At 41.4% G+C, this 23,126-nt stretch overlaps 1 protein-coding gene across 1 annotated transcript in view; it reads right to left on the bottom strand.

Annotated features, from left to right (window-relative positions):
• FREM2 (FRAS1 related extracellular matrix 2) overlaps positions 1–23,126 on the bottom strand; it is a 156,173-nt gene that overhangs the window by 39,724 nt on the left and 93,323 nt on the right. The window contains exon 7 of the mRNA XM_068984595.1: positions 430–579. Within this exon, the coding sequence (XP_068840696.1) occupies positions 430–579 (150 nt within the window). The remainder of the gene's footprint in view (positions 1–429; positions 580–23,126) is intronic.

Consider the following 23,126-nt stretch of genomic DNA (forward strand, 5'->3'; position numbering starts at 1 on the left):
TTATGGGGATGTTTGTTTAAAATGAAGAGGGAGCTAAGCCAGAGACTGCATGATACTTAAATGTCACTAGATTCTGAAAGCGTGGCCAGCAAGATTATTCCTGTTGTGCAGATGACGTCATAGGATTCAGCGATGGTAGATTTGCCAAGTATAGATAGAACCCATTAGGGCAAAAAAAGGCATTCAAAGTTAGAGTTCTTGACTTACATGTTTATAACTTAGCTTTCGATTTGTGGCCCCAGGGTGCCTTTTCTCAAAATAGTAAACAGAGTGTAAATTTACCTACTACATAGCAATAACGTCAGGAAAAAAGTACATTCAATCAGACTGCTTCAACAGAAGTGAAGTATTTGGACTTTAAGGTATTTTGTCATAAGAAGTTGAAAATTGTAGAATAATCAAAAAGAATCATTGCAGGAAACTGCTCACCATCGGCTGAGGGAGGGTCTGTTTTCTGCGATGTCACGGTGACACTGGAAGCCTGGGACAGGTCAGTGCCGCTCCTCCACACCCGCACCTCCACCGAGCCCGCACTCTCATCCACAGAGTACTTGACGTCTCCAAAGTAGACGACGGGCTCTGTGAAGCAGGAAACAGAAACCACTTCTGTGACGTTTGCTTTTCCACATCAAACTCTACATACGTAATTACAAAGAACAGTTAGCCTCATCTCATAGACATCCTTATAAGCTCATATTATTTCCTTTTAGCAAGATAACACCTCTATATTTGATTAATTTATTTTGGCCATGCCATGCGGAACGAGAGTCCTAGAACCCTGACCAGGGACCAAACCAGTGCCCTCTGCTTTGGGAGCACCGCGTCTTAGCCACTGGACCACCAGGGAGGTCCTGATGACATCTCTTTAATGTCTAGACTTATACAGGGCTTCAGATCAAAATGTCTCTGTTGAAAAACAAAAATACACACAGTAAAGTGTCCAATGAAACTTTTTTTATTGTTTGTTTTTGGTTTTTTTTGGCTGTGTCTTGCAGCTTGCTGGAGCTTAATTCCCAGACCAAGGGTCGAATCAGTGGCCCCTGCAGTGGAAGCTCCGAGTCTTAACCACTGGACTGCCAGGGAAGTTCCTCTAATGGAACATTCTTATTTTGAGGCATATGAGTTACTTTATCCCCTGTACATGGAATTATGAATGGTTCCTAAATGCATTTCCTAAACGTTTAGCTGGTAAAACAGCAACAAAATGAAACAAAACAAATAAGACTGAAATTTTATAAATTTGGCCCGACTGGTCAACATGTGTCCTACTGAGTTATCACTTTGGAGACTATTTGCATAATGACATCTTCTAGTCCAATGAAAGTGAAAGTCGCTCAGCCCTGTTTCTTTGTGAACCCATGGACTTTATGGTCCATGCAATTCTCCAGGCCAGAATACTGAAGTGGGTAAGTGTTCCCTTCTCCAGGGCATCTTCCCAACCCAGGGATCAAACTCAGGTCTCCCGCATTACAGGCAGATTCTTTACTTGCTGAGCCACCAGGGAAGCCCAAGAATACTGGAGTGGGTAGCCTGTCCCTTCTCCAGAGGATCTTCCTGACCCAGGAATTGAATTGGGGTCTCAGCAATACAAGAACCATGAACCATGAACTTCCAGATGTTCAAGCTGGTTTTAGAAAAGGCAGAGGAACCAGAAATCAAATTGCCAACATCCGCTGGATCATGGAAAAAGCAAGAGAGTTCCAGAAAAACATCTATTTCTGCTTTATTAACTATGCCAAGCCTTTGACTGTGTGGATCACAATAAACTGTGGAAAATTCTGAAAGAGTTGGGAATACCAGATCACCTAACCTGCTTCTTTAAGAAACCTGTATTCAGGTCAGGAAGCAACAGTTAGAACTGGACATGGAACAACAGACTGGTTCCAAATAGGAAAAGGAGTACATCAAGGCTGTATATTGTCATCCTGCTCATTTAACTTACATGCAGAGTACATCATGAGAAATGCTGGGCTGGATGAAGCACAAGCTGGAATCAAGAGTGCCGGGAGAAATCTCAATAACCTCAGATATGCAGATGACACCACCCTCACGGCAGAAAGTGAAGAAGAACTAAAGAGCCTCTTGATGAAGGTGAAATAGGAGAGTGAAAAAGTTGGCTTAAACCTTAACATTCAGAAAACTAAGATCATAGAATCTGGTCCCATCACTTCATGGGAAATAGATGGGGAAACAGTGGCTGACTTTATTTTGGGGGCTCCAAAATCACTGCAGATGGTGATTGCAGCCATGAAATTAAAAGACACTTACTCCTTGGGAGGAAAGTTATGACCAATCTAGATAGCATATTCAGAAGCAGAGACATTACTTTGCCAACAAAGGTCCATCTAGTCAAGGCTATGGTTTTTCCAGTGGTCATGTATGGATGTGAGAGTTGGAATATAAAGAAAGCTGAGTGCAGAAGAATTTATGTCTTGAACTGTGGTGTTGGAGAAGACTCTTGAGAGTCCCTTGGACAGCAAGGAGATTTAACCTGTCAATCTTAAAGGAAATCAGTCCTGAATACTCATTGGAAGGACTGACTCTGAAGCTGAAACTCCAATCCTTTGGCTACCTGATATGAAGAACTGACTCATTGGAAAAGACCTTGATGCTGGGAAAGACTGAAGGCAGGAGGAGAAGGGGATGACAGAGGATGAGATGGTTGGATGGCATCACCGACTCAATGGACATAAGTTTGAGTAAACTCCGGGAGTTGGTGATGGACAGGGAGGCCTGGTGTGCTGCAGTTCATGGGTTTGCAAAGAGTCGGACACGATTGAATGTCTGAACTGAACTGATAAGGTTTTGAGGGAACTCTATACCAACGGAGGTTCCACTAGAAAAATAATCTCATACCAAGGAGTTTACATTTGTCTTAAACATGGATGAAAATTGTGTGACTCACGTCATTAAAATAGACACTTACATTGGAGACTTTATATTTTTTTCCAGTACTGGTGATGAATTCCCCTTGTGACTAGCAGTTTACCTTGCAAAACAGCTGTAAGTCTGAGGGACTGCAGTTAGCTGACTAATGAAGAAAGTAGAGAGATGATTTGTGAGCTTACTTTAAAAAATCCCCAGACTTATTCTGAAATATTTATAGGCTCATGGGAAAAGGCAGAAATAGCATATAAAGCACATACTTTACCCACTGTGAGCTTACTTTATAAGCAACCATTAGAAAAGATAAATTAATTGCATACATTCACATAATAAGGCAAACAGCCTTTGGCTCAAGACATTTTAGTTATCTGTGTTTGCTTTTACAAGACTCCAAAGGACTAAGTCTAAAAGGTCACACAACTCACACTCACATCAGTGTTTCCTAAAAGGCAGGGCCATTCAGGAAATGACTATCCCATTTCAGAGCGTCTAATTGAATTACCAAACACAAAAATCAGACAAAACTCTACAATCGTGGCTCACAGCCACACAGGAAAGCCAGTTTGGGGCACTGCTCAAGTGGAGTAAAGGTTCTTTATTTTCCTGTCCACAAATTAAATCATCTTCATTGAAATTGGTGTTTTCTTTGTTTCTTCCTAAGGGGTGTATAAAAAAAAAAAGCATAGAGCTCCTTAGACTCTTGAATAATACACAACCAACCTTGGACATTTTGCCTGCACGCTTTGGTTCACGAAACAATAAATCTGCCCGTAGCATACTTTCACTGGCTTCTCATCCTTTAGACCTGGAGGGTGCCTGGGCATGTCAGGGGATGTGTGTGGATGAAGGTGTTAATCTTATTCACCTCAGCTAAGGTGGACCTCAACTACAAGCCAATAAATTCCTTACATTTCTCACACCTGAGTAGGGGGCAAAGGTGAAGACAGAACCCTGAAAATGCTTACTTGGACCAGACAGCTGCACCAAGCACATCTGTATGTCTTTTAAAAGGCTTTTATTAACATAATCATGGCAGAGGCCTGATCACTGGCATCCAGCAAATAATCTAAGTCTCTTTACATTCCTGACAAACCACATCATTGTGCAGATTAGAGTTATGGGGGAGATCTGGGAAGTGCAGTAAGGAAGACCTCCTATTTAAGAATGATCCCTCCTGTCCTGTCTCTCTATGCCTCCCAGACACATACTAGAGGTGGAACAGAATAAAATCGTGTGAGGGAAGGTGATCATTAATCACCACACGGGCTCCACAGAGCCAAAGCTTTGTTCTGCCTGTGTGTGTTCAGACTCACTCTGTCAACTGTAGATCACGTGTTTTTATGGTATCGCTCAATGTGCATTTCAATAAGAAAAAATGTTTTACATAGTACTCTGAAAAATTTTAATCCTAATTGCTGTTAAGAATGAAGAGTAATGATAACAGGTACCATATGTAGGGCATTTATTATGTGTCTGACCTATGTTCTTTGTGTGTGTGAGAGAGAGAGAGAAAACAAGAGAGAAGAAGAAAAGAGAGACAGGTGGGAGGTAACGGTGCATGTAACAATACATAGTAAGTTTTATGGGAATAATGCAAACACTATCATATCGCCATTGTGTAGTATGTAGTTACCGCCAGCAGAAAGAAAGAGGGAAGATGGAAGGAGGATTTTAATCCTCAATCTCTCAACTTTACTACCGCAGGTAATAGAAGGCATTAAGAAAGATTTCTTTCCTTAAGATGGACTTTGGCATATCTATGGATTTGAGTTATTTACGTAATTTCTCTTCCTCTGTGCTCTACTCATGATGACTGGAAAATCGGTCTACTAATCAATTTGAAATCTTTGTGATTAAAGTATAAAGTGACTATAATGAAATTAAAACACAATTGAATATTTTTAGAAGAGAAATAACTCTTGTTAACTGCCTTGTTTCAATTTCTCAATACCTCATCATCCGTCTCTAAAACTTAAATACTATTTATAATTGTCATCATTTGGACAGAATCTCAGGTAATATGAAGGACTTAAACATTCTCAAGCAATGAGTTGAGCTATAAATAATCACTCAAAATAACTGGCAAGAGGTTACTGGACATTTTAATACACAGATTATAATCAAGTGAAAGGAAGAAAGAATAGATGCCTGAAAACTGTCAACAGCTGAAAGACATCTGGGCAAAATCCAAAAAAATTGCTTGTTCTTGCAAATTATTATAATTTATAAATAAAATTTTAACTCACCTATTTTTGGTTAGTGCTTGTTTGTTTCTATATGGGCACTTGGTTTCTCTAAAAAGTTAAGTAAACTGTAGACCTTTGTCTATTAGTTTTATAAATACTCACATTACAACTTCAAGCAAATCAGAAAAAAAGACCCATTTAATTTTGTGAACAAAAAAAATTTGTTTTGGTCATGCCCTATGGTACGGATCTTAGTTCCCCAACCAGGGATTGAATCCATGCCCCCTGCATTGGAAGCAGAGTCTTAACCACTGGACCACTGGGAAAGTCCCTAGAGTCAGATCTTAAATACACGCTGTGTCTTGTAAGTTTACAGTCTTAGCAGAGAAAAGTCAGCAGCTGATATTACTACCCGGAATGAGAGAACGATCAATTAAAGTCGTGTATGCCACAGCACACACCCACAAAATGCCACAAAACCGTCATTCTTCACCACTCCATCATCCACTGAAAACTCGGCAGAACGCATGTTTATTCCCTCTGGAGACAAAAGATAAGTTATATCCAAATAGCGTGTGAGCACCACAAGGAAAGTTTTAAATTGGCCACATGACACAGTGTGAAATTAGGGGAAGCCAAACTTTACTCTCTGTATCCTTTGTGGTCTTAACACTTCTAAAGGGCACAGATCAAGGCATTGACTACAGAAAAGTCTGTTTTAGTTCATTAAACATTAATATGCCTTTCAAGGTTGGAGAGACTTTCAACACAAACAACACAGATAGGATCATGTCTATTTCTTACAAACAAAGCTGATGAGGACGGCTCGGCAAGTCACACAACACACACACCTGCAGTGAACACAAAGGGAAAATAACTCAAGTCTTTCCCCACAGGGAAAAAGTGAACTTTTTTCCCTTGCTGAGTCTGTGGTGTCTAGATTGATGTTTACAATTACTTTGTGTCTCAGGAGATGAAAGGAAGAGGTGCCTGGAGTAATTGCTATCTGGAGCCAAATCTTATTTACTCACGTGTACCTGGACCATCAGTCAAGTAGGCGTTGTAGCTCTAAGATGTTTGCTTAGAATTGAATGGAAAAAAAAAAAAAAACCCAAAAACTTTTATGCCGTCTTTTTGTTCAGTGCTGCAAACAATACAAAAGAACCTCCCTAAATTATTACCAACTCAGATCTCTCTTCTGAGCTTTGGACCTTGATAACCAGCTGCCTACACAGTCCCATGCCATGGGCACCTCCAGGCAAACTCACAGTAGACACACCACCACTGCCCCGCCCCTGGTTTCTCTCTCTGTTTATGGCCACTACCCTGGATGCAGTCAGCATCAGCCACCATTGAACCCCTCTAGCAGCCACTCAGCCAGGTTCTTAACCAGAAGCCATCCACCAAAGAAAATCTCATCATGGTAATGCCTTTGCGGAAAGCCTGTCAAGTGTTTCAGTGCTTTTAGGATTGAAAGCAGACTTTTTTATTTTAAATATTTTATTTTATATTGGCATATAGCTGGAAGAAATACCAACAACCTCAGATATGCAGGTGATAACACTCTGATGGCAGAAACTGAAGAGGAACTAAAGAGCCTCCTGATGAGGGTGAAAGAGGAGAGAGCTGGCTTAAAACTCAACACTCAAACAACTCAAGATCATGGCATCCAGTCCCATCATTTCATGTTAATAGATGGGGGAAAAATGGAAGCAGTGATGAATTTTCTTTTCTTGTGCTCCAAAATCACTGTGAACCATGACTGTGGAGTCATGAAATTAAAAGATCCTTGCTCCTTGTAAGGAAAGCTATGACAAACCTAGACAGAGTATTAAAAAAACAGAGACGTTACTTTGCCAACAAAGATCCATCCAGTCAAAGCAATGGTTTTTCGAATGATCATGTATGCATGTGAGAGTTGGGCCATAAAGAAGGCTGAATGCTAAAGAATTGATGCTTTCGAACAGTGGTGCTGCAGAAGACTCTTGAGAGTCCTTTGGACAGCAAGGAGATCAAACCAGTTAATACCAAAGGAAATCAACCTTGAATATTCTTTGGAAGGACTGATGCTGAAGCTGAAGCTCCAGTACTTTGGCCACCTGATGCGAAGAACTGACTCACTGGAAAAGACCCTGATGCAGGGAAAGGAGAAGGGGCGGCAGAGGATGAAATGATTAGAGAGCATCATCGACTCAATGGGCATGAATTTGAGCAAACTCCGGAAGACAGTGAAGGACAGGAAAGCCGGGCGTGCTGCAGTCCACAGGGTCGCAGAGTCAGACACGACTTAGTGACTGATCAATAGCCGGTTAACAATGCTGTGATAGCTTCAGGTGGACAGCAGAGAGACTCAGCCATGCATATACACGTGTCCGTTCTCCACCAAACTCCTCTCCCATCCAGGCTGCCACACAACACTGAGCAGAGTTCCCTGTGCTATATAATAGGATCTTGCTGGTTATTCATTTTACATACAACAGTGTATACATGTCCATCCCAAACTCCCTAACCATCTTTCTATTAATTGAAAACGCTGGTTTGTAAAACACCAAACATTTGGTTTTAAAAAGATTTGCCTTTTAAACTGCCTTTCGGCCTCCTTTCTATCCAATAATCCAGTGTCTTGAATGTCAAATGTGGCAAGCCCAGTCTTCACTATGGCATCACCATTGCCTTGAACACTCTTCCCTCCTCCTCATCGGGATAACTCTTGCTCCTCTCGGGTTTCAGCTGAGAAGTCACTTGTGCCAGGGAGTCTCCTGTCTTCTCCATCAGAGCCCTCCCTCCCTCCAGCCACTGCAGGTTTGCATCTCCCATAGGCTCTGAGCTCTCTAAAGGGGAGGAATTCAACCTCCTTTGTTCACTGATGTTTTCCTAACAATGCCTGGCCATAGATTGCTCAATTAACATTTGTGGAATGAATGAACATCCTGTAAAATAGAACCATTGATTTGCCAGGCAAATGAACAAATACAGGAAGTCTCCTACATATGAACCTTCAAGTTGCGAACTTTCAAAGGTGCGAACATGCATTCGTATGTCCAAACACAAAAGTTAGCTCACATGTCTGAATTATCAAGTGTGCGCATCCTCTACAAGTGGTTGTGCTTTTGTGTACTTTATTATACAGTACTATGTACAGCGGGTTTTCCAGGTGGCTCAGTGGTAATGAATCAGCCTGCCAGTGCAGGAGATACAGGTTCAGTCCCTGGGTAGGGGAAGATTCCTCGGATGATGAAATGATAACCCACTCCAGTATTCTTGCCTGGGAAACCCTATGGACAGAGAAGCCTGGAGGGCTACAGTCCATGGGGTCACAAAAGAGTCAGACATGACCGAGCAACTAAGCACGCACACACGCACTGTATAGAGTACAGTAATACAATATCTTCATTTTGAACCCAGAATGTCCTGAAGGAGGTGTAAAAGCAGCAGTAATATAGCTGATATTACTGTACTATAAGATTAAAAATGTTTTCTTCTGGGAATAGAACTGCCATATGACCCAGTATGCCCACTGCTGGGCATACACACCGAGCAAACCAGAATTGAAAGAGACACGTGTATCCCAATGTTCATTGCAGCACTGTTTATAATAGCCAGGACACGGAAGCAACCTAGATGCCCATTAGCAGATGAATGGATAAGCAAGCTGTGGTACATATACACAATGGAGTATTACTCAGCCATTAAAAAGAATACATTTGAGTCAGTTCTAATGAGGTGGATGAAACTGGGTGAAGTAAGCCAGAAAGAAAAACCATATAGTATACTAATGCATATATATGGAATTTAGGAAGATGGTAATGACAATCCTATATGCGAGACAGCAAAAGAGACACAGATGTATAGAACAGTTTTTAGACTCTGTGGGAGAAAGCAAGGGTGGGAAAATAAATAAATAAAAATGCTTTCTGAAATTTTTGTGTTTGTGTTTTGTATATATTATTAACATTATAGCACAGTTACAGTTATAAACCTATTATAGCACTATATGGCAAATTGTGTTAGTTGGGTGAAAAGTGTTATTTGCTCAGTCATGTCTGACTCTTTGGGACACCATGGACTGTAGCCCACCAGGCTCCTCTGTCCACAGAATTTTCCAGGCAAGAAAAATTTTCAGGGTTGCCATTTCCTTCTCCAGAGGATCTTCCTAACCCAGGGGTTGAACCCATGTTTCCTGCATTGCAAGTGACTTCTTTACCATCTGAGCCATCACTGCTTACCAAGGTTAACTTTGCTGGACTTAGGAACAAACTGGACTCACCAGTGTGCTGTCAGAATGGAATCGTTCGTATGTAGGGAACTGATTGTGTGTCTTTGTGGTGGGTTAGTTAGAAGACCACAGTCCTTAGCAGCAGGCAGTGGGGGTTATAAAGCCTCAGGAGGATGAAGAAGTTGTCTTTGCACTAAAATGACTGTGGAGGACAGCCATTTGAATCTGGAGCAAGCCCACAGGGGCGAGGGAAAGCCACCACCATGAACTCCAAGAGATTTTTTTACTTTCACTTTTAAAATACTTAGCCTGCAGGCTTTTCCAGGATAGATGTGCATCAGATTTATCCAAGGAGATTTAAAGGTACTGAGGCTCGGTCTCACCTCCCATTTATCGAATCAGAATTTCCAGTGGGTGACCCCTAGGCACCAGCACTGTCTCTTTTTCTTTCTCATTTTTCAGTGGACTATATTTTTTAGAGTAGTTTTCAGTCACAGCAAAATTGTGCAGAAGGTACAGAGATTTACATATACCCCCCATTCCATCCATGCATCGCACCAGTGTTTTTGAAAACCTCTACAGGTCTCAGCAATCTGCAGGTTGTTTTTGCTTATGTCAGTGTTTTAGCAAACAGTGATTTGTGGTTAGATACAACACTATCTTACTTCATTCTTACAGCCACCCTATGAGATATGTGAGTCCTGTTTTCACAGACAAGGAAACTAGGGATTAGGGAAATTAAGAGATCTGCCTAAAACCACACATTAGGGAAATAGTGGATTACGATCCATATCAAGAAAAAGTGTGTGTCCTTGTGTGTGTGCTTAGTTGATTCAGTTGTGTTTGACTCTTTGCGACCCCATGGACTGTAGCCCACCAAGCTCCTCCACCCATGGAATCCTTCAGGCAAGAATACTAGAGTGGGTTGCCATGCCCCCCTCCAGGGGATCTTCCCGACCCAGGGATCAATCCCACGTCTTTGTCTCTTGCACTGACAGGTGGATTCTTTACCACGGAGACACCTGGGAAGCCCCGTGTGCCCTTAAGCTAACTAACTTTAAGGCAAGAGAAAGGTCATAATACAAAAGGCGGTCACAAGATTTTAATGAACATAACGTTCACCCCACGATTCAATAAATGGGAGTTTATCATACAGAAATGTTAACATAAATGTACAAAGATATATACACAGGTACATGTACTTCATTTATACTAGGGCACAACCGAAACCAAGCACAAAATCCCCCAGAAAGAGACTGATTGTATTAAGTTCATTTATAAACTGAAACACCAGGCTAGGAAGTTGATTTTTTTCCTTTCCTTTTTTAAAGGTATATATGTATATATAAAAGCTAGTAAGACACTGATGTCTGGTTAAGGACAGTTTTGTGATTTTATACCCTCTACTTGGCTTCATCAGCAGTAATGAGAGATTAAAAATGAAAGACAGCATGACATTTCTTTTTGGTAGCTTTGAAGATGTTCACTCATCATTATTATACTTGATAAAGAATGGGACAGCTGTGCTCAAAAGAAGGTAAGCATTTCTGTGAACTAAAAATGTAACGGAACAACAGGACTTCATAGTGGTGAGTGGAGCCAAAAGTGAATGCTTCTGCTGGTATTTTAAGGCTGTGAACCAATACTGGAATCAAAGAAACCAGATGAAAACAGAATTCAAGGGCAAAATATAGATATTTTCAGCGATCAAAGACAAAGGTTTTACTCACCTATAGATACACATTGAGAAATTGCTAAAAGTACAGGAAAAAAAAAAATCAAAGAGAAGAACTGAATGAAAGAGACTTGGCTGAGCAACTGATAAAATATGCTGGTAAATCCAACTAGTTAGTGCAAGCATAAATGATCATCATAAATGATATTTTCAACTTAATGTTGAAACTGAAACTTGAAACAACAGAGAGGAAGTTACAAATGGAGGAGTTCAGTGGGCCTCTAAACCCTTCCATGTCCTTGTCTTTTTCAAGACAGTAAACTTTGTTAGGCAGATAGTAAATTTTATCTTCATTAAAATTATGATTTGCCACCAATAGGACAGAAACCAGCAGAAAATAACAGTCACAACGGATACAGAAAACTTTCTTGACAAAAGACGAAGCTGTAAAGGAAAAATCCATACAGACAGATGCCAAATAAAAAGCACAACTATATTACTTAATTAGATAAGGTAATTTCTTATTTAAAACCAATAGACTGGATTGAAGAACAAAAAGACTTATAAACATAGCTGTAAACAAAACTGGAGGAAAATAGGTAAAATAAAAGGAAGCAAGAAGGCTGTATGAAGCCAATAAGGAGACAGCAAGGTGGTGTAGAATATCTATAGAATATATATCAAACTGCTGACTCGTCATTTCCGAGAGATGGGATTAGGAGGAAATTTTACCTCCTTTCCTATGCGTTTCTTCACACACTAATTTGCTACAGTTTACTTTTTTTTTTTCCCCAAGCAGCATGTATTACTTTTGTAAATAGGAAGAAAAACAAAATCAGGTCAACTTCCTTCTATAAATAACATGTTTTAAAAAACGAGTGTTAAATAATTTTGACTGAGCCTTTCTGTGCTTTTCTTTCAAAAAAATACATAAACATTTTTAAGAAAGACTTCATATTTAGTCTTTAACAAGCATTTTCAAAATTCCTGTTGGAAAAATAAAGTTCAAATATAGGTTTAGTATATATCAGTTTAAAGGCATGTTTTGACATTTCTTTCCTTTGCCAACTATAATTGCCTCAGAAAGAAGAAAGAAAAGACAGGACATGTCTAAAAATGCTTATAACTTAAGGACTGAGTCTTTCCAAGATTTCAGCTGAGAATATGTGGGGAGCTTTTCTCCAGAAAAGACGATGTTATCAGAGATTCTACTGTCAATCTGGTTTTACTCCCAAACTCTGATTTCGTCATTTTCAGGGTTGCTATAAGTTTAAAATAAAATTTAAATGTCAAGGGCATTAGAGTTTTCTACCATCCAGTAGCCTCTGAAGAAGGATTCCTGAATATTATTTATTCAACAAACACTGTTGAGAACCCACCTCTAGAAGAGTGTTTTTAAGACTTTTAATATTTGTTTCATATAAACAAGGGACAGGAAGGAAAGCTGATCAGAACTTACTAATTGATTTCTCAACCCAGATTCAATGTACAATTCCCTAACCACTATTCTTTATGGCATCTAACACCTAATATAATGATAAGCACTAGAGAAATAAAAGACATTTTGCATATGTGAAGAAGATATTTACTATCTCACGTGTGTAACAGAAGAAAGATCTGAAAACAACTTAAATGCTCATCAGTAGAGAATTTTTAAAACACATTACAGCCACACTGTGAAATATTGTGTAGCCATTGAAAAGAATTAGTCGAGTTTACGGGTACCACCATAAAGTTTTTCATGATACACTGTTACGTGAAGTAAGTATAACATAAAATAATATTCATAACACAGTCGCTCAGTCGTGTCTGACTCTTTGTGATCCCATGGACTGTAGCCCGCCAGGCTCCTCTGTCCATTGAATTCTCCAGGCAAGAATACTGGAGTGGGTTGCTATCCCCCCTTCTCCAGGGGATCTTCCCGACCCAGGGATCAAACCTGGGTCTCCCACATTACAAGTAGATTCTTTTACCATCTGAATCAGCAAGGAAAGGACAAGTAAAATAGCAAACATTAATTGGGTATTTTTCAGTTCAGTTCAGTTCAGTCGCTCAGTCATGTCTGACTCTTTGCGACCCCATGAATTGCAGCATGCCAGGCCTCCCTGTCCATCACCAACTCCTGGAGTTCACTCAGACTCACGTCCATGAGTATTTTTAGTGTGCCTGAATTGTTTTAAGCACTAATAACCCTTTGAGGTAGGTTTGTTATCATCTCTACTATATAGATACAGATACAGAAGCTGAAGTCCAGGAATTCAAGATCAATAGCCAGTAAGTGGGAAGGAAGACAGACTGTCTCCCATATTCTAGGAAATATGTACTTGTTGCTTCTTTGCTATAACAACAATTAGTTCTAGTCAAAGTCAAAAGAAATGTGTGCATGTGACTGTGTATACAGAAAAGCCACACATGGTATTCAAGTGACCTCAAGGGAGACGGATGGGTTTGATGAGGGAGCTAAGACCACTGCCATTTAGTTGATATACTTCTATTTGGTTCTCATGCAATAATTTTGTAGTAGAAATATTAACACTAAGCTAGAGTTAATCTATATACCATACCTCCATGAAACAGCCTCAAAATATTAAATCTTATATTTCTTAAAATATTAGATTTAAGAAAAGTATTTATGACAAAGCAGAGAGTTTCTTCTCTCTTGTTAAGATCTGAAACATTTTTAACTCTTAACAGATTCTGGCCTCTTAACCACCTTGCTGCAGTATTGTGCAGTGCTGTGGAGGAGTGTGCTTTCCAGGGAACTGAGTAGTTATTGTGCTTTTCAAAAAATCACTATCTAAGAGTTTGCAAAGCCCTACAGAGTTGGTGTCTTTCCAATTTCACATATGACCTCCTCCCAGCTGACAGTCAAGCAAGTCCAGCCGGCTCACACTTCTCACGTCGCACTTTTCACACTCCATTCACTCACTCACTCCTGTCCCTCATTAGGCAGAGACACCCGCAAAGACAGAAATCACGTATTGTTCATCTGTAATCATCTGTAAACTCCAATGAGAAGCACAGAGCCTGACACATGAGATTAAAAAAAAAAAAAAGTGTAGACTGCTTCCAGTGTTACCAGTGCAAATCATCACACTTAGGGCTTCCCTGGGGGTCTTTCCAGCGGTCATGTATGGACGTGAGAGCTGGACTGTGAAGAAGGCTGAGCGCCGAAGAATTGATGCTTTTGAACTGTGGTGTTGGAGAAGACTCTTGCGAGTCCCTTGGACTGCAAGGAGATCCAACCAGTCCATTCTGAAGGAGATCAGCCCTGGGATTTCTTTGGAAGGAATGATGCTAAAGCTGAAACTCCAGTACTTTGGCCACCTCATGCGAAGAGTTGACTCATTGGAAAAGACTCTGATGCTGGGAGGGATTGGGGGCAGGAGGAGAAGGGGATGACCGAGAATGAGATGGCTGGATGGCATCACTGACTCGATGGACGTGAGTCTGAGTGAACTCGGGGAGTTAGTGATGGACAGGGAGGCCTGGCGTGCTGCGATTCATGGGGTCGCAAAGAGTTGGACATGACTGAGCGATTGAAATGAACTGAACTGAACTGAACTGGTGGTCCAGTGGCTAAGAATCTGCCTTTCAATTCAGGGGACACTGGTTTGATCCCTGGTCTGGGAGGATCCCACATACCTCAGGGAAACTAAGCCTGTGAGCTAACAATGAGTGAGCCCATGTGCTGCAGCTATTGAAGGGTGCAGGCCTTAGAGCCTGTGCTCCACAGCAAGCAAAGCCACTGAAACGAGAAGAGCCACCGCAACTAAAGGTAGGCCCAGCTTGCTGCAACGAGAGAAAGCAAGGAAGACCCAGCACAGCCAGAAATAAATCATAAATAAATAAATAAAAATAAAAAAAACACAAAGTAATCATTACGTTTCTAAATCTCATCTTGTGAAAACACACCAATATATATTACAGTTAGTGTAAGAGTAATATTATGATGTAATTGCTACTTTTGCTGAGTGTCTGCCTCTTTAGGTCACATCAGAATCTTGTTATTTTAACCTATGGTGCTCCCAACAGCCTATAGGTTAATAGGCTTCTAAGGTCATTGTTTTTATCTGCTGTTTACAAACCAAATGAAATGTAGACTTAGATTAAATAATTATCTTAAGGTTACACAGCGTGGATGTAGCAGATGCAGGATTGAAGCCTAAGTCTCTAAGACTGCAAAAGCTGTGTTTCTTTTCAGGATGTAGTGCTGTCTTTGAAAATGATTAAATAATGGAAAAGTCTGCACTTTAAGACATTTTTTTTAAAAGAAACTTAATGAGAGTCTGTAAAGGCAGAGCAGAGCTGGAATATTCCATGTAAGAGAAAAATTAGAGTATGGTATAGATCAATATTCTCAGTTATGAAGAAAAATGTCTTTATTAAAAATAAAAACAAGATCAAACCTCTATAGAAAGGAAAGAAAAATAAGGTGTCACGCTATGCTTAATTTCTCCATTCCTTTAAAATTGTTGCTGCTCCGCAAGGCATGTACATTTTTATTCCTGCTGACTAAAGAGAATTTCATAAGTAGGATTTCAGAATCCATAGAGACTTTGACATCAGGATGATTTATGTGGGAATCCCAACAGCTGAACGCAGAAAGAGTACGGCCAACATGGTGTCAAACACAGTCTGTGTGAGGTCTCAGGAATAAAGGCATGTGGTTGACACTGGAAAAGTAAATAACCTTGACCACAGACTGTTCAATAATTGACACTTGAAACACGCCTGCAGGCAGCAAAGAAAGGGATTCTAGAATAAATAGCTAAAGCCATTCCATTCCCAGCTGAGACAATGGGCTCCTTTTTTGTAAGACTCCTCCTTCCCTGTTTTCCCTGTATTACTCAGTAGCAGTGGGTGATTCGGCTCTATTGCTTCTTAGTGTAGAACCTCAAAAGTGGTCCAGGACTCTCCCATCCTCTTGTAGTGTGATGAGGAAAAAAAACCCCAAAACAAAAGAAGCTCTCCTACAAGCCATAAGTGAAGTCCCCTTTCAGTCATTTCGGAAATGCCTGCCACTGGGGAAGTCAACCTCTTTCGTTCTTAGGTTTCTGGTCTGCAATATGGAGAAAATCCAGCCCAGCTGTGCAAAGTCAGGTCACTAAGCTTTCGAGTCTCTGCACGTCCCCTTCCTGGCCTTCTCAGACTGGTGCTTTTCTTGTCGATAATGATACTAGTTGGCAGCTATTTCTCTCATTTAACATCCATGTGACCTGTTTATGCTGACTATCCCCATTCTTTACTGCAAGGCAAACAGTTGCTTCCTCTCAAGGAAAAATAGGAGTCAGAAAATCATTCTTTCTTATAAATGGTTTGCACAGTAAGGAGAAACCATAAACCCAGAAGATAAAAATACAGACATTATGATTTTCAAACGATTTCTCATATTCAGATAAAATTTACTCAGTAATATGGCTGGGTCCCAAGATAACACCATATTTCACCCTTTCAACTTGTGCTTTGTCTTAATTTATAGAGAAGAGCTGTCTGATATTTTTAAAAAGTGAGATTAAAAAAATAAAGCCATATAACCTCTTGGGGTAAAAGGAACAGCTTCAAGTGTCTGGGGGCTTAGGAAGCATTTGGCATGGCTGGTATGCTACTTGGGGTGAGGAGATGGAGGAAAAGCGAAAACAGAAGGCATCAGACAGGGACTTCCCTGGTGGTCCAGCGGCAAAAATTCTGAGCTCCCAGTGTAGGGGACCCACGTTCAATCCCTGGTCAGGGAACTAGATCCCACATGCCACAACTAAGACCCAGGGCAGTCAAATAAATGCAAATAAAAAAGAAGGCAATGGCAGGTCATGTGTGCTATGCCAAGGGGTTGGAAGCTCACTCTAGAAGTTATCCCATGACAAGTGGGTTCAGTTTCAAGAAGGGGAAGGATGTGATGAACCTTGCATGTACAGGGTCTGGAGGATGGATGCCCATGGCAGGTGGGCAAACTGGAAGCAGAGAGACTAGTTAGCAATCTCAGGAATTTAGGCCAGATCATGAAGCTGGCTGGGTGCTTCCCCAGTGGCTCAGCAGTAAAGAATCCGCCTGCAATGCAGGAGCCTCAGGTTTGATCCCTGAGTCAGGAAGATCCCCTGGAGGAGGGCATGGGAACCCACTCCAGTATTCTTGCCTGGAGAATTCCATGGACAGAGGAGCTTGACGGGCTACAGTCCATGGGGTCACAAAGAGTCGGATGACTGAAGCAACTTGGCACGCATGCACGCATGTGAAGCTGGCTAGCACAAGATGGTAGCAGTTCTGATGGCTGTAAAAGACAGCAAACGTATCACATTTGCAGGTATAAAGGAAACAGAATCAAGGATTTGGGGTGGAGAGTGGAAGAAGAAAGTCTAGTCATAGAAGGAAATGGCAACCCACTCCACTATTCTTGCCTGGAGAATCCCAGGGACAGGGGAGCCTGGCGGGCTGCCGTCTATGGGGTTGCACAGAGTAGGACTAGTCACCAAGATTAAAAATTCAGGAGGAGGGACTTCCCTGGTGGTCCAGTGGCTAAGACTCCACATTCCCCATGCAGGGTCCCAGTTTCAACCCCTGGTCAGGAAACTAGATCCCACACGCCAGCAACTAAAGAACCTGAGTGCCGTGACTAAGACTTGGTGCAGTCAAATAAGTAAATAGTAAATAAAGTAATTTTAAAAAAATACAGGAAGGAAACCAGGTTAGAGCGAGGACTACTGTTCTCTATTTCCCCCCTTGATTTGCACTGATTTCTTTCAGAAGCTAAGGCGCTAGGGCCATGGTGACTCATATGCCTAGAGTACTTTCCTTGTTTCAAAAGAAAAATAAGAAACAGACTTCTCACATAACTCAGTTATCGGGTCCCCCACAATGATAACACAAGAGTTTAATGGAGTTTCCCTCTTCACAGAAATGTCGAGGGATATCATGTTTTGAACATGGTAATGAAACTGTCCTCAGAGAATTAATCAAGCCTCTCCTGCTAATAGTTTATTTGTCCTCTCGGTATATTGAAGTAAATCTGGTATATAGAGCTGTGTTTAAGATGTGCTGACATTTTAAACAACTTTATATATTCTGGACCAATGTCAGTTAAGGCAAGCAAGCTAGATGCCTTGGGAGGATAATGACCCCTTGGAAAGTGGGTACAACTCTCAGTACATCTTTCATCCCTCTTGTGCAGAGTGCGTGCTTGCACAGTAAGTCACTTCAGTCATGTCCGACTCTTGTGACCCAATGGACTGTAGCCCACAAGGCTCCTTTGTCCATGGGATTCTCTATGCAAGAATACTGGAGTGGGTGGTCATTTCCTTCTCCAGGGGATCTTCCCGACCCAGGGATCAAACACGCATCTCCTGCGGCTCCTTGCATTGGCAGGTGGATTCTTGACCACTGAGCCACTAGGGAAGCCCATTGTGTAGTGTAGATAGTATTTGACCAGTTTGCTGAGCTAGAGACCACACACCGCAGATCCACAAAGTGTAAAAGTGGCATCTATACTCTACAATTTTCTTCTGTACTTAGAGGATCACCTTGCAGCACTGAGAATGCGAAGCTTTTTAAAGCTTTCCCTGGCGGTGGGTGCAATCCTGAAAAATCACCCTTCTGCATAAGCATGATTCTCAAACAATGACAGCAAAAGAAGAACAGGTTTCTTGCTGGCATTTGACCGCAGAGTTCCAGCTTTGTGGCATCCTTCCTGAGAATGTAAAGCAGGTTGTTTGTGAAACACCCTCAGGGAAATGGAAGCTGAGATACATTTCAGCCCTAGGAAGTGTAGAGACAAAGCTCTTTTTCTCTCACAGTGTCAATAACCTGACTATTCTGACTTTTAAGTACTGACTAGTAAAGCTCCACCAGTCATTTGATTTCTTTCCCCAGGACTGTGTTTAACACATGAGTGCTGACCTGTTCTGTGATTTGGCTCATCCGGACGCTGCAGTGGTCTTCACGGCGGTGAGCCTGTCACAGCCCGAGGGGATGTGTGACAATGCACATCAATTTCTGGGCTGCTGACTCCCATGACTCGTCTCCCCGATTCTTGGGGTGGCTTTTCCGGAACGCCAGGCAGCACTCGATGCTGTTTTGAAAGCACCCATTGCATGTGGCTTCCCTGGTGGCTCAGAGGTTACAGCGTCTGCCCGCAATGTGGGAGACCCGGGTTCGATCCCTGGGTCGGGAAGATACCCCGGAGAAGGAAATGGCAACCCACTCCAGTATTCTTGCCTGGAGAATCCCATGGAGGGAGGAGCCTGGTAGGCTACCATCAACGGGGTTGCAAAGAGTTGGACACGACTGAGCTACTTTACTTCACTACATTGCAGGTGGAGCCTGGTTTTATCAGTGGCTATCTTGTATCGCTTTGCCTATTTTCTTGCAGAAATCCTCTATAGATTGGACCTATCTTGTTCATCACAATGTCCTTGGTGCCTTCACAGGCTCATGCTACTCAGGAAAGATACTACTAAGTGTTATGCGGTGTTGATGTATATATACATATCTATATAGATATAGAAATAGAAAGAGAGAGAGAGAGTGAGGGCAGGAGGAATCCTTTCTCTTTTTCACCCTAGCACAGCATCTGGGGCATTAGAGATGCTCAGAAAACATTTCAAATAAGCAAATGTCTGAATATATATTATTTCAGTCGCCTGAAATAATATTTCGTCTCACTACATCAGAATGAAGACCTGTTTCTTAGGAAAAGGATGAAGCGATGCTTTATCTCTCTAGAAGTGTGAAGGGGAAAGTTTTATCCATAATTTTAAGTGCTTCAAATTGCTGCAAGTGGCCCAAAGAAAAGAGGTTTTTTTAAGTTTTAGCTACACTTGATAATCCTAACATACATTATTATTGTGATTCTTTGTAGCACAATGTAGCTCTCTGGTTTTATCAAATGATATTACCTGTATTCTTTATTGGGTAATTTTGTATCTCTTGAGGTCAGTAGCAAGTTTCTTGACTTCATTTAAAGGAAGATTTAAAAAGCCAATGACAAAAAAAAGGTATGTATATGACTGATAAACTAGGAATAAAAGGAGCGAAGAAGAGATGTAAACATCTGCTTCAGTAAGGCAGAATGAAGACCTGCTTCTTAGGGAAATCATAAGATTCATGAGCCTCCGGTGAAAGGTAACATCTACCCGTGCAGAGCAAGGAAGATATCCAGAGAACACAGTGACCCTTCAGGGCTTCTAATCTGAGATTTACCTTCATTTGGTGACAAGAGTCGTAGAAAACCAAACTAACAAGTGTCACATTTCTACAGTGACCAGTTGCTCAACCAAACATCTCAGAAAATAGTACATAAATTCCAAAACGCTTTCTTCACTTTCCATTCTAAAGCAATTAAAGAAGATGCTGTTGTCTAATTAGTAATTGATGTTATGAAGCATATATTCAACAGACCACAGCTACACATATGTGCCCTGTCTGGAGTTACTAAATAAACACTCAGACCTCTGTGATTTCACTGTATTATTTCATAGATTCTGACCTCTGTTTACATCATGGAGCATGCAGGTCAAGCCTTTATTTTTATTTTTTTTAGGTCAAGGCTTTAAAAGTCCTGTTTTCAGCTAAGCTGTAGCTTCAGCTTACCGGCATTTTCTTTGTGTTTTATGATTTAGACAAAAGGATACATTAAACCTCTGTTGCTGGAGAATCATTTGGAGTTTCTGATGCTGACACTAACATTTACTAAGAGATCTTTTCTAATGGTTTGATCTCTAATGAAGTTTGTTGTTTTTTTAATTGTAATATCTCTTTTAATAATAATTTCAAGCTTATTGAAATTGGGCTTATTAAAATCTGAAGTCTAGGATCTGAGAAGTTGCTTGTCACATTTATGTGATTTTTAGCACTAACATGGAGTTCATCTGTGACTGAGATCTTGAGGTTTCTAATATTTTTAGTGACTTGCTTTCAGGGATTTAGCGATAATAAATCAGCAATATTTATCCTTCGACGTCTGCAAGATGGTATTACAAAGCCAGCATTCTCCCGTGTGGAAAAGATGGGAGTGAGGCAGATAGTATTACCAAGCAAAAGACAAAGCAAACAGAAGATGCCGTTTATCCACAAGGGCTTGACAAGACAGTTCAAATCCAGTCCTTCAGATGGGAAAACCTTCCACTAGGCACTTTGCTAAATGATGTGGAAAAGCAATGCTTTATTTTGTGCAACTCAACTGCCAGACTCCACTCATATGCTCTCCTAATGATCCTGGAGGAATTTTAATTGATAAAGGTGAACCAGAATAATTCATGCACAAGTTAGCCAAATATCTGTAGCTGCTAACATTTGAAGTATTCTAGGATCATCAAGCGCTGCATACATAGAAAAGTATACAGCTTGTTTCATCTCTACTGGGATGCCTCATGCTATTTTTGAATATTACAGTGTAAAATATACACTATATGATATCTGTTAAATATACATGCTGCCAGTACACTATGATGTGGGCAATATACCAACTGGTGCCATGGACTCTGTGTTGTCAGCCTGACAAATTCTTCTTAGGTATTTGACCCTGAGCAGGTTACCTAGCTGCTCAAAGATAATAAAACTGAGTATAACAGAGCCATGCTCATAGTCCGTGTGTCTCTGTATTAAATGAAATCATTTAAGTAAAAGGCTTAGCACAGCTAAGCTACTGTTATCAAATACAATAGTTATATACGACTATGCGTGCATGCTAAGTCGCTTCAGTCGTGTCTGACTCTCTGCTCCCCCATGGAGTGTAGCCCAGGCTCCTCTGTCCATGCAGATTCTCCAGACGAGAATTCTGGAGTGGGTCGCCATGCCCTCCTCCAGGGGATCTTCCTGACCCAGGGATTGAACCTGCATCTCTTATGTCGCCTGCATTGGCAGGCGGGTTCTTTACCACCAGTGCCACCCGGGAAGCCCCTATTAATGACTATATACTACAGTTATTGGGCTTCCCAGGTGGCCCAGTGGTAAAGGATCTCAGGTGGCTCAGTGGTATAGTTATTGGGCTCCCCAGGTGGCTCAGTGGTAAAGAATTTCAGGTGGCTCCTGTAATGTCAGTGCAGGAGACATAGGTTTGATCCCTGGGTTGGAAATGGCAACCTACTCCAGTTTCCTTGTTACAGTTATTATTATACGACATATATGCTGTCTATGGAGGCCTGAAACACAAAGATATGAGTTGACTTAATACTGTGAACAGTACGATCCTATTCAATACTGCAGCTTAATATCTTAAAATCACTCTAGAAGACAACATAGCTGTTAGCTTACACTCCATGAGTTTGAGAGCTTCCTTCTGGGTGAACCGTTCCCATGCCCTGGCACGGTTCCCTATGCTCACCTTCTTGGGAGCCATAAGGTCATTCTTCAGTGCAAATTATATAAAATGGTGAGCTGTTCTCATAGAGAACTCTGGAGCTTTTGCCTTTTCTGGTAATAGCAGTGAATGTTTTCATGCGACTGGCTGAAGAGATTCAAGTGGCTGCTTGCCAAGTTCTTGTGTGTGCAAAGGAACAAAGCTCTGAATGCCTTTCCTGCTGCGAGCAGTACACTGTATCAACAGTTTCAAAAAACTAGTTCACAACAGCATTGTGGCAAAGTCCTTTAGAGCCGATGACCATACCAGGTTGAGTCAAAGGTGAAAGTGAAAGTGAAGTCGTTCAGTCGTGTCCGACTCTTTGCGACCAGTGGACTGTAGCCCACCAAGCTCCTCCGTCCATGGGATTCTCCAGGCAAGAATACTGGAGTGGGTTGTCATTTCCTTCTCCAGGGGATCTTCCCAACCCAGGGATCGAACCCAGGTCTCCCGCATTGCAGGCAGACGCTTTAATCTCTGAGCCACTGAACCCATCCCAGCAGCCTCAGACCCTTGCTCACTTGCCTTTATTTTAACGCATGTCCCTGTACCCCCAGCCCACGTGGAGCTGCTCCCAATAAACAGCTGGCCTTCTAGGCTCTGTGTCCAGCCAGGTCCAGAATTAAGAGAGGACTGGGGTTGGGGACCCTGTGGGTCCTTCCATGGTCAAGCCTGGAAAGTCTCCCTTCTCTGGACCCTCCTGATCATAGTTAGGAAATGACTCACTCATTCGCATTCACAAACACTCTTTCTTCCTGCCCTCTCCCACTCATGCGTTTGTCAAAAATAAATTGATCCTGTAATTGCACATCTCCTCTCCTGAAACTATTACAA

The sequence above is a fragment of the Capricornis sumatraensis genome, chromosome 12, assembly GCF_032405125.1.
Source record: "Capricornis sumatraensis isolate serow.1 chromosome 12, serow.2, whole genome shotgun sequence".
Taxonomy (NCBI): Eukaryota; Metazoa; Chordata; class Mammalia; order Artiodactyla; family Bovidae; genus Capricornis; species Capricornis sumatraensis.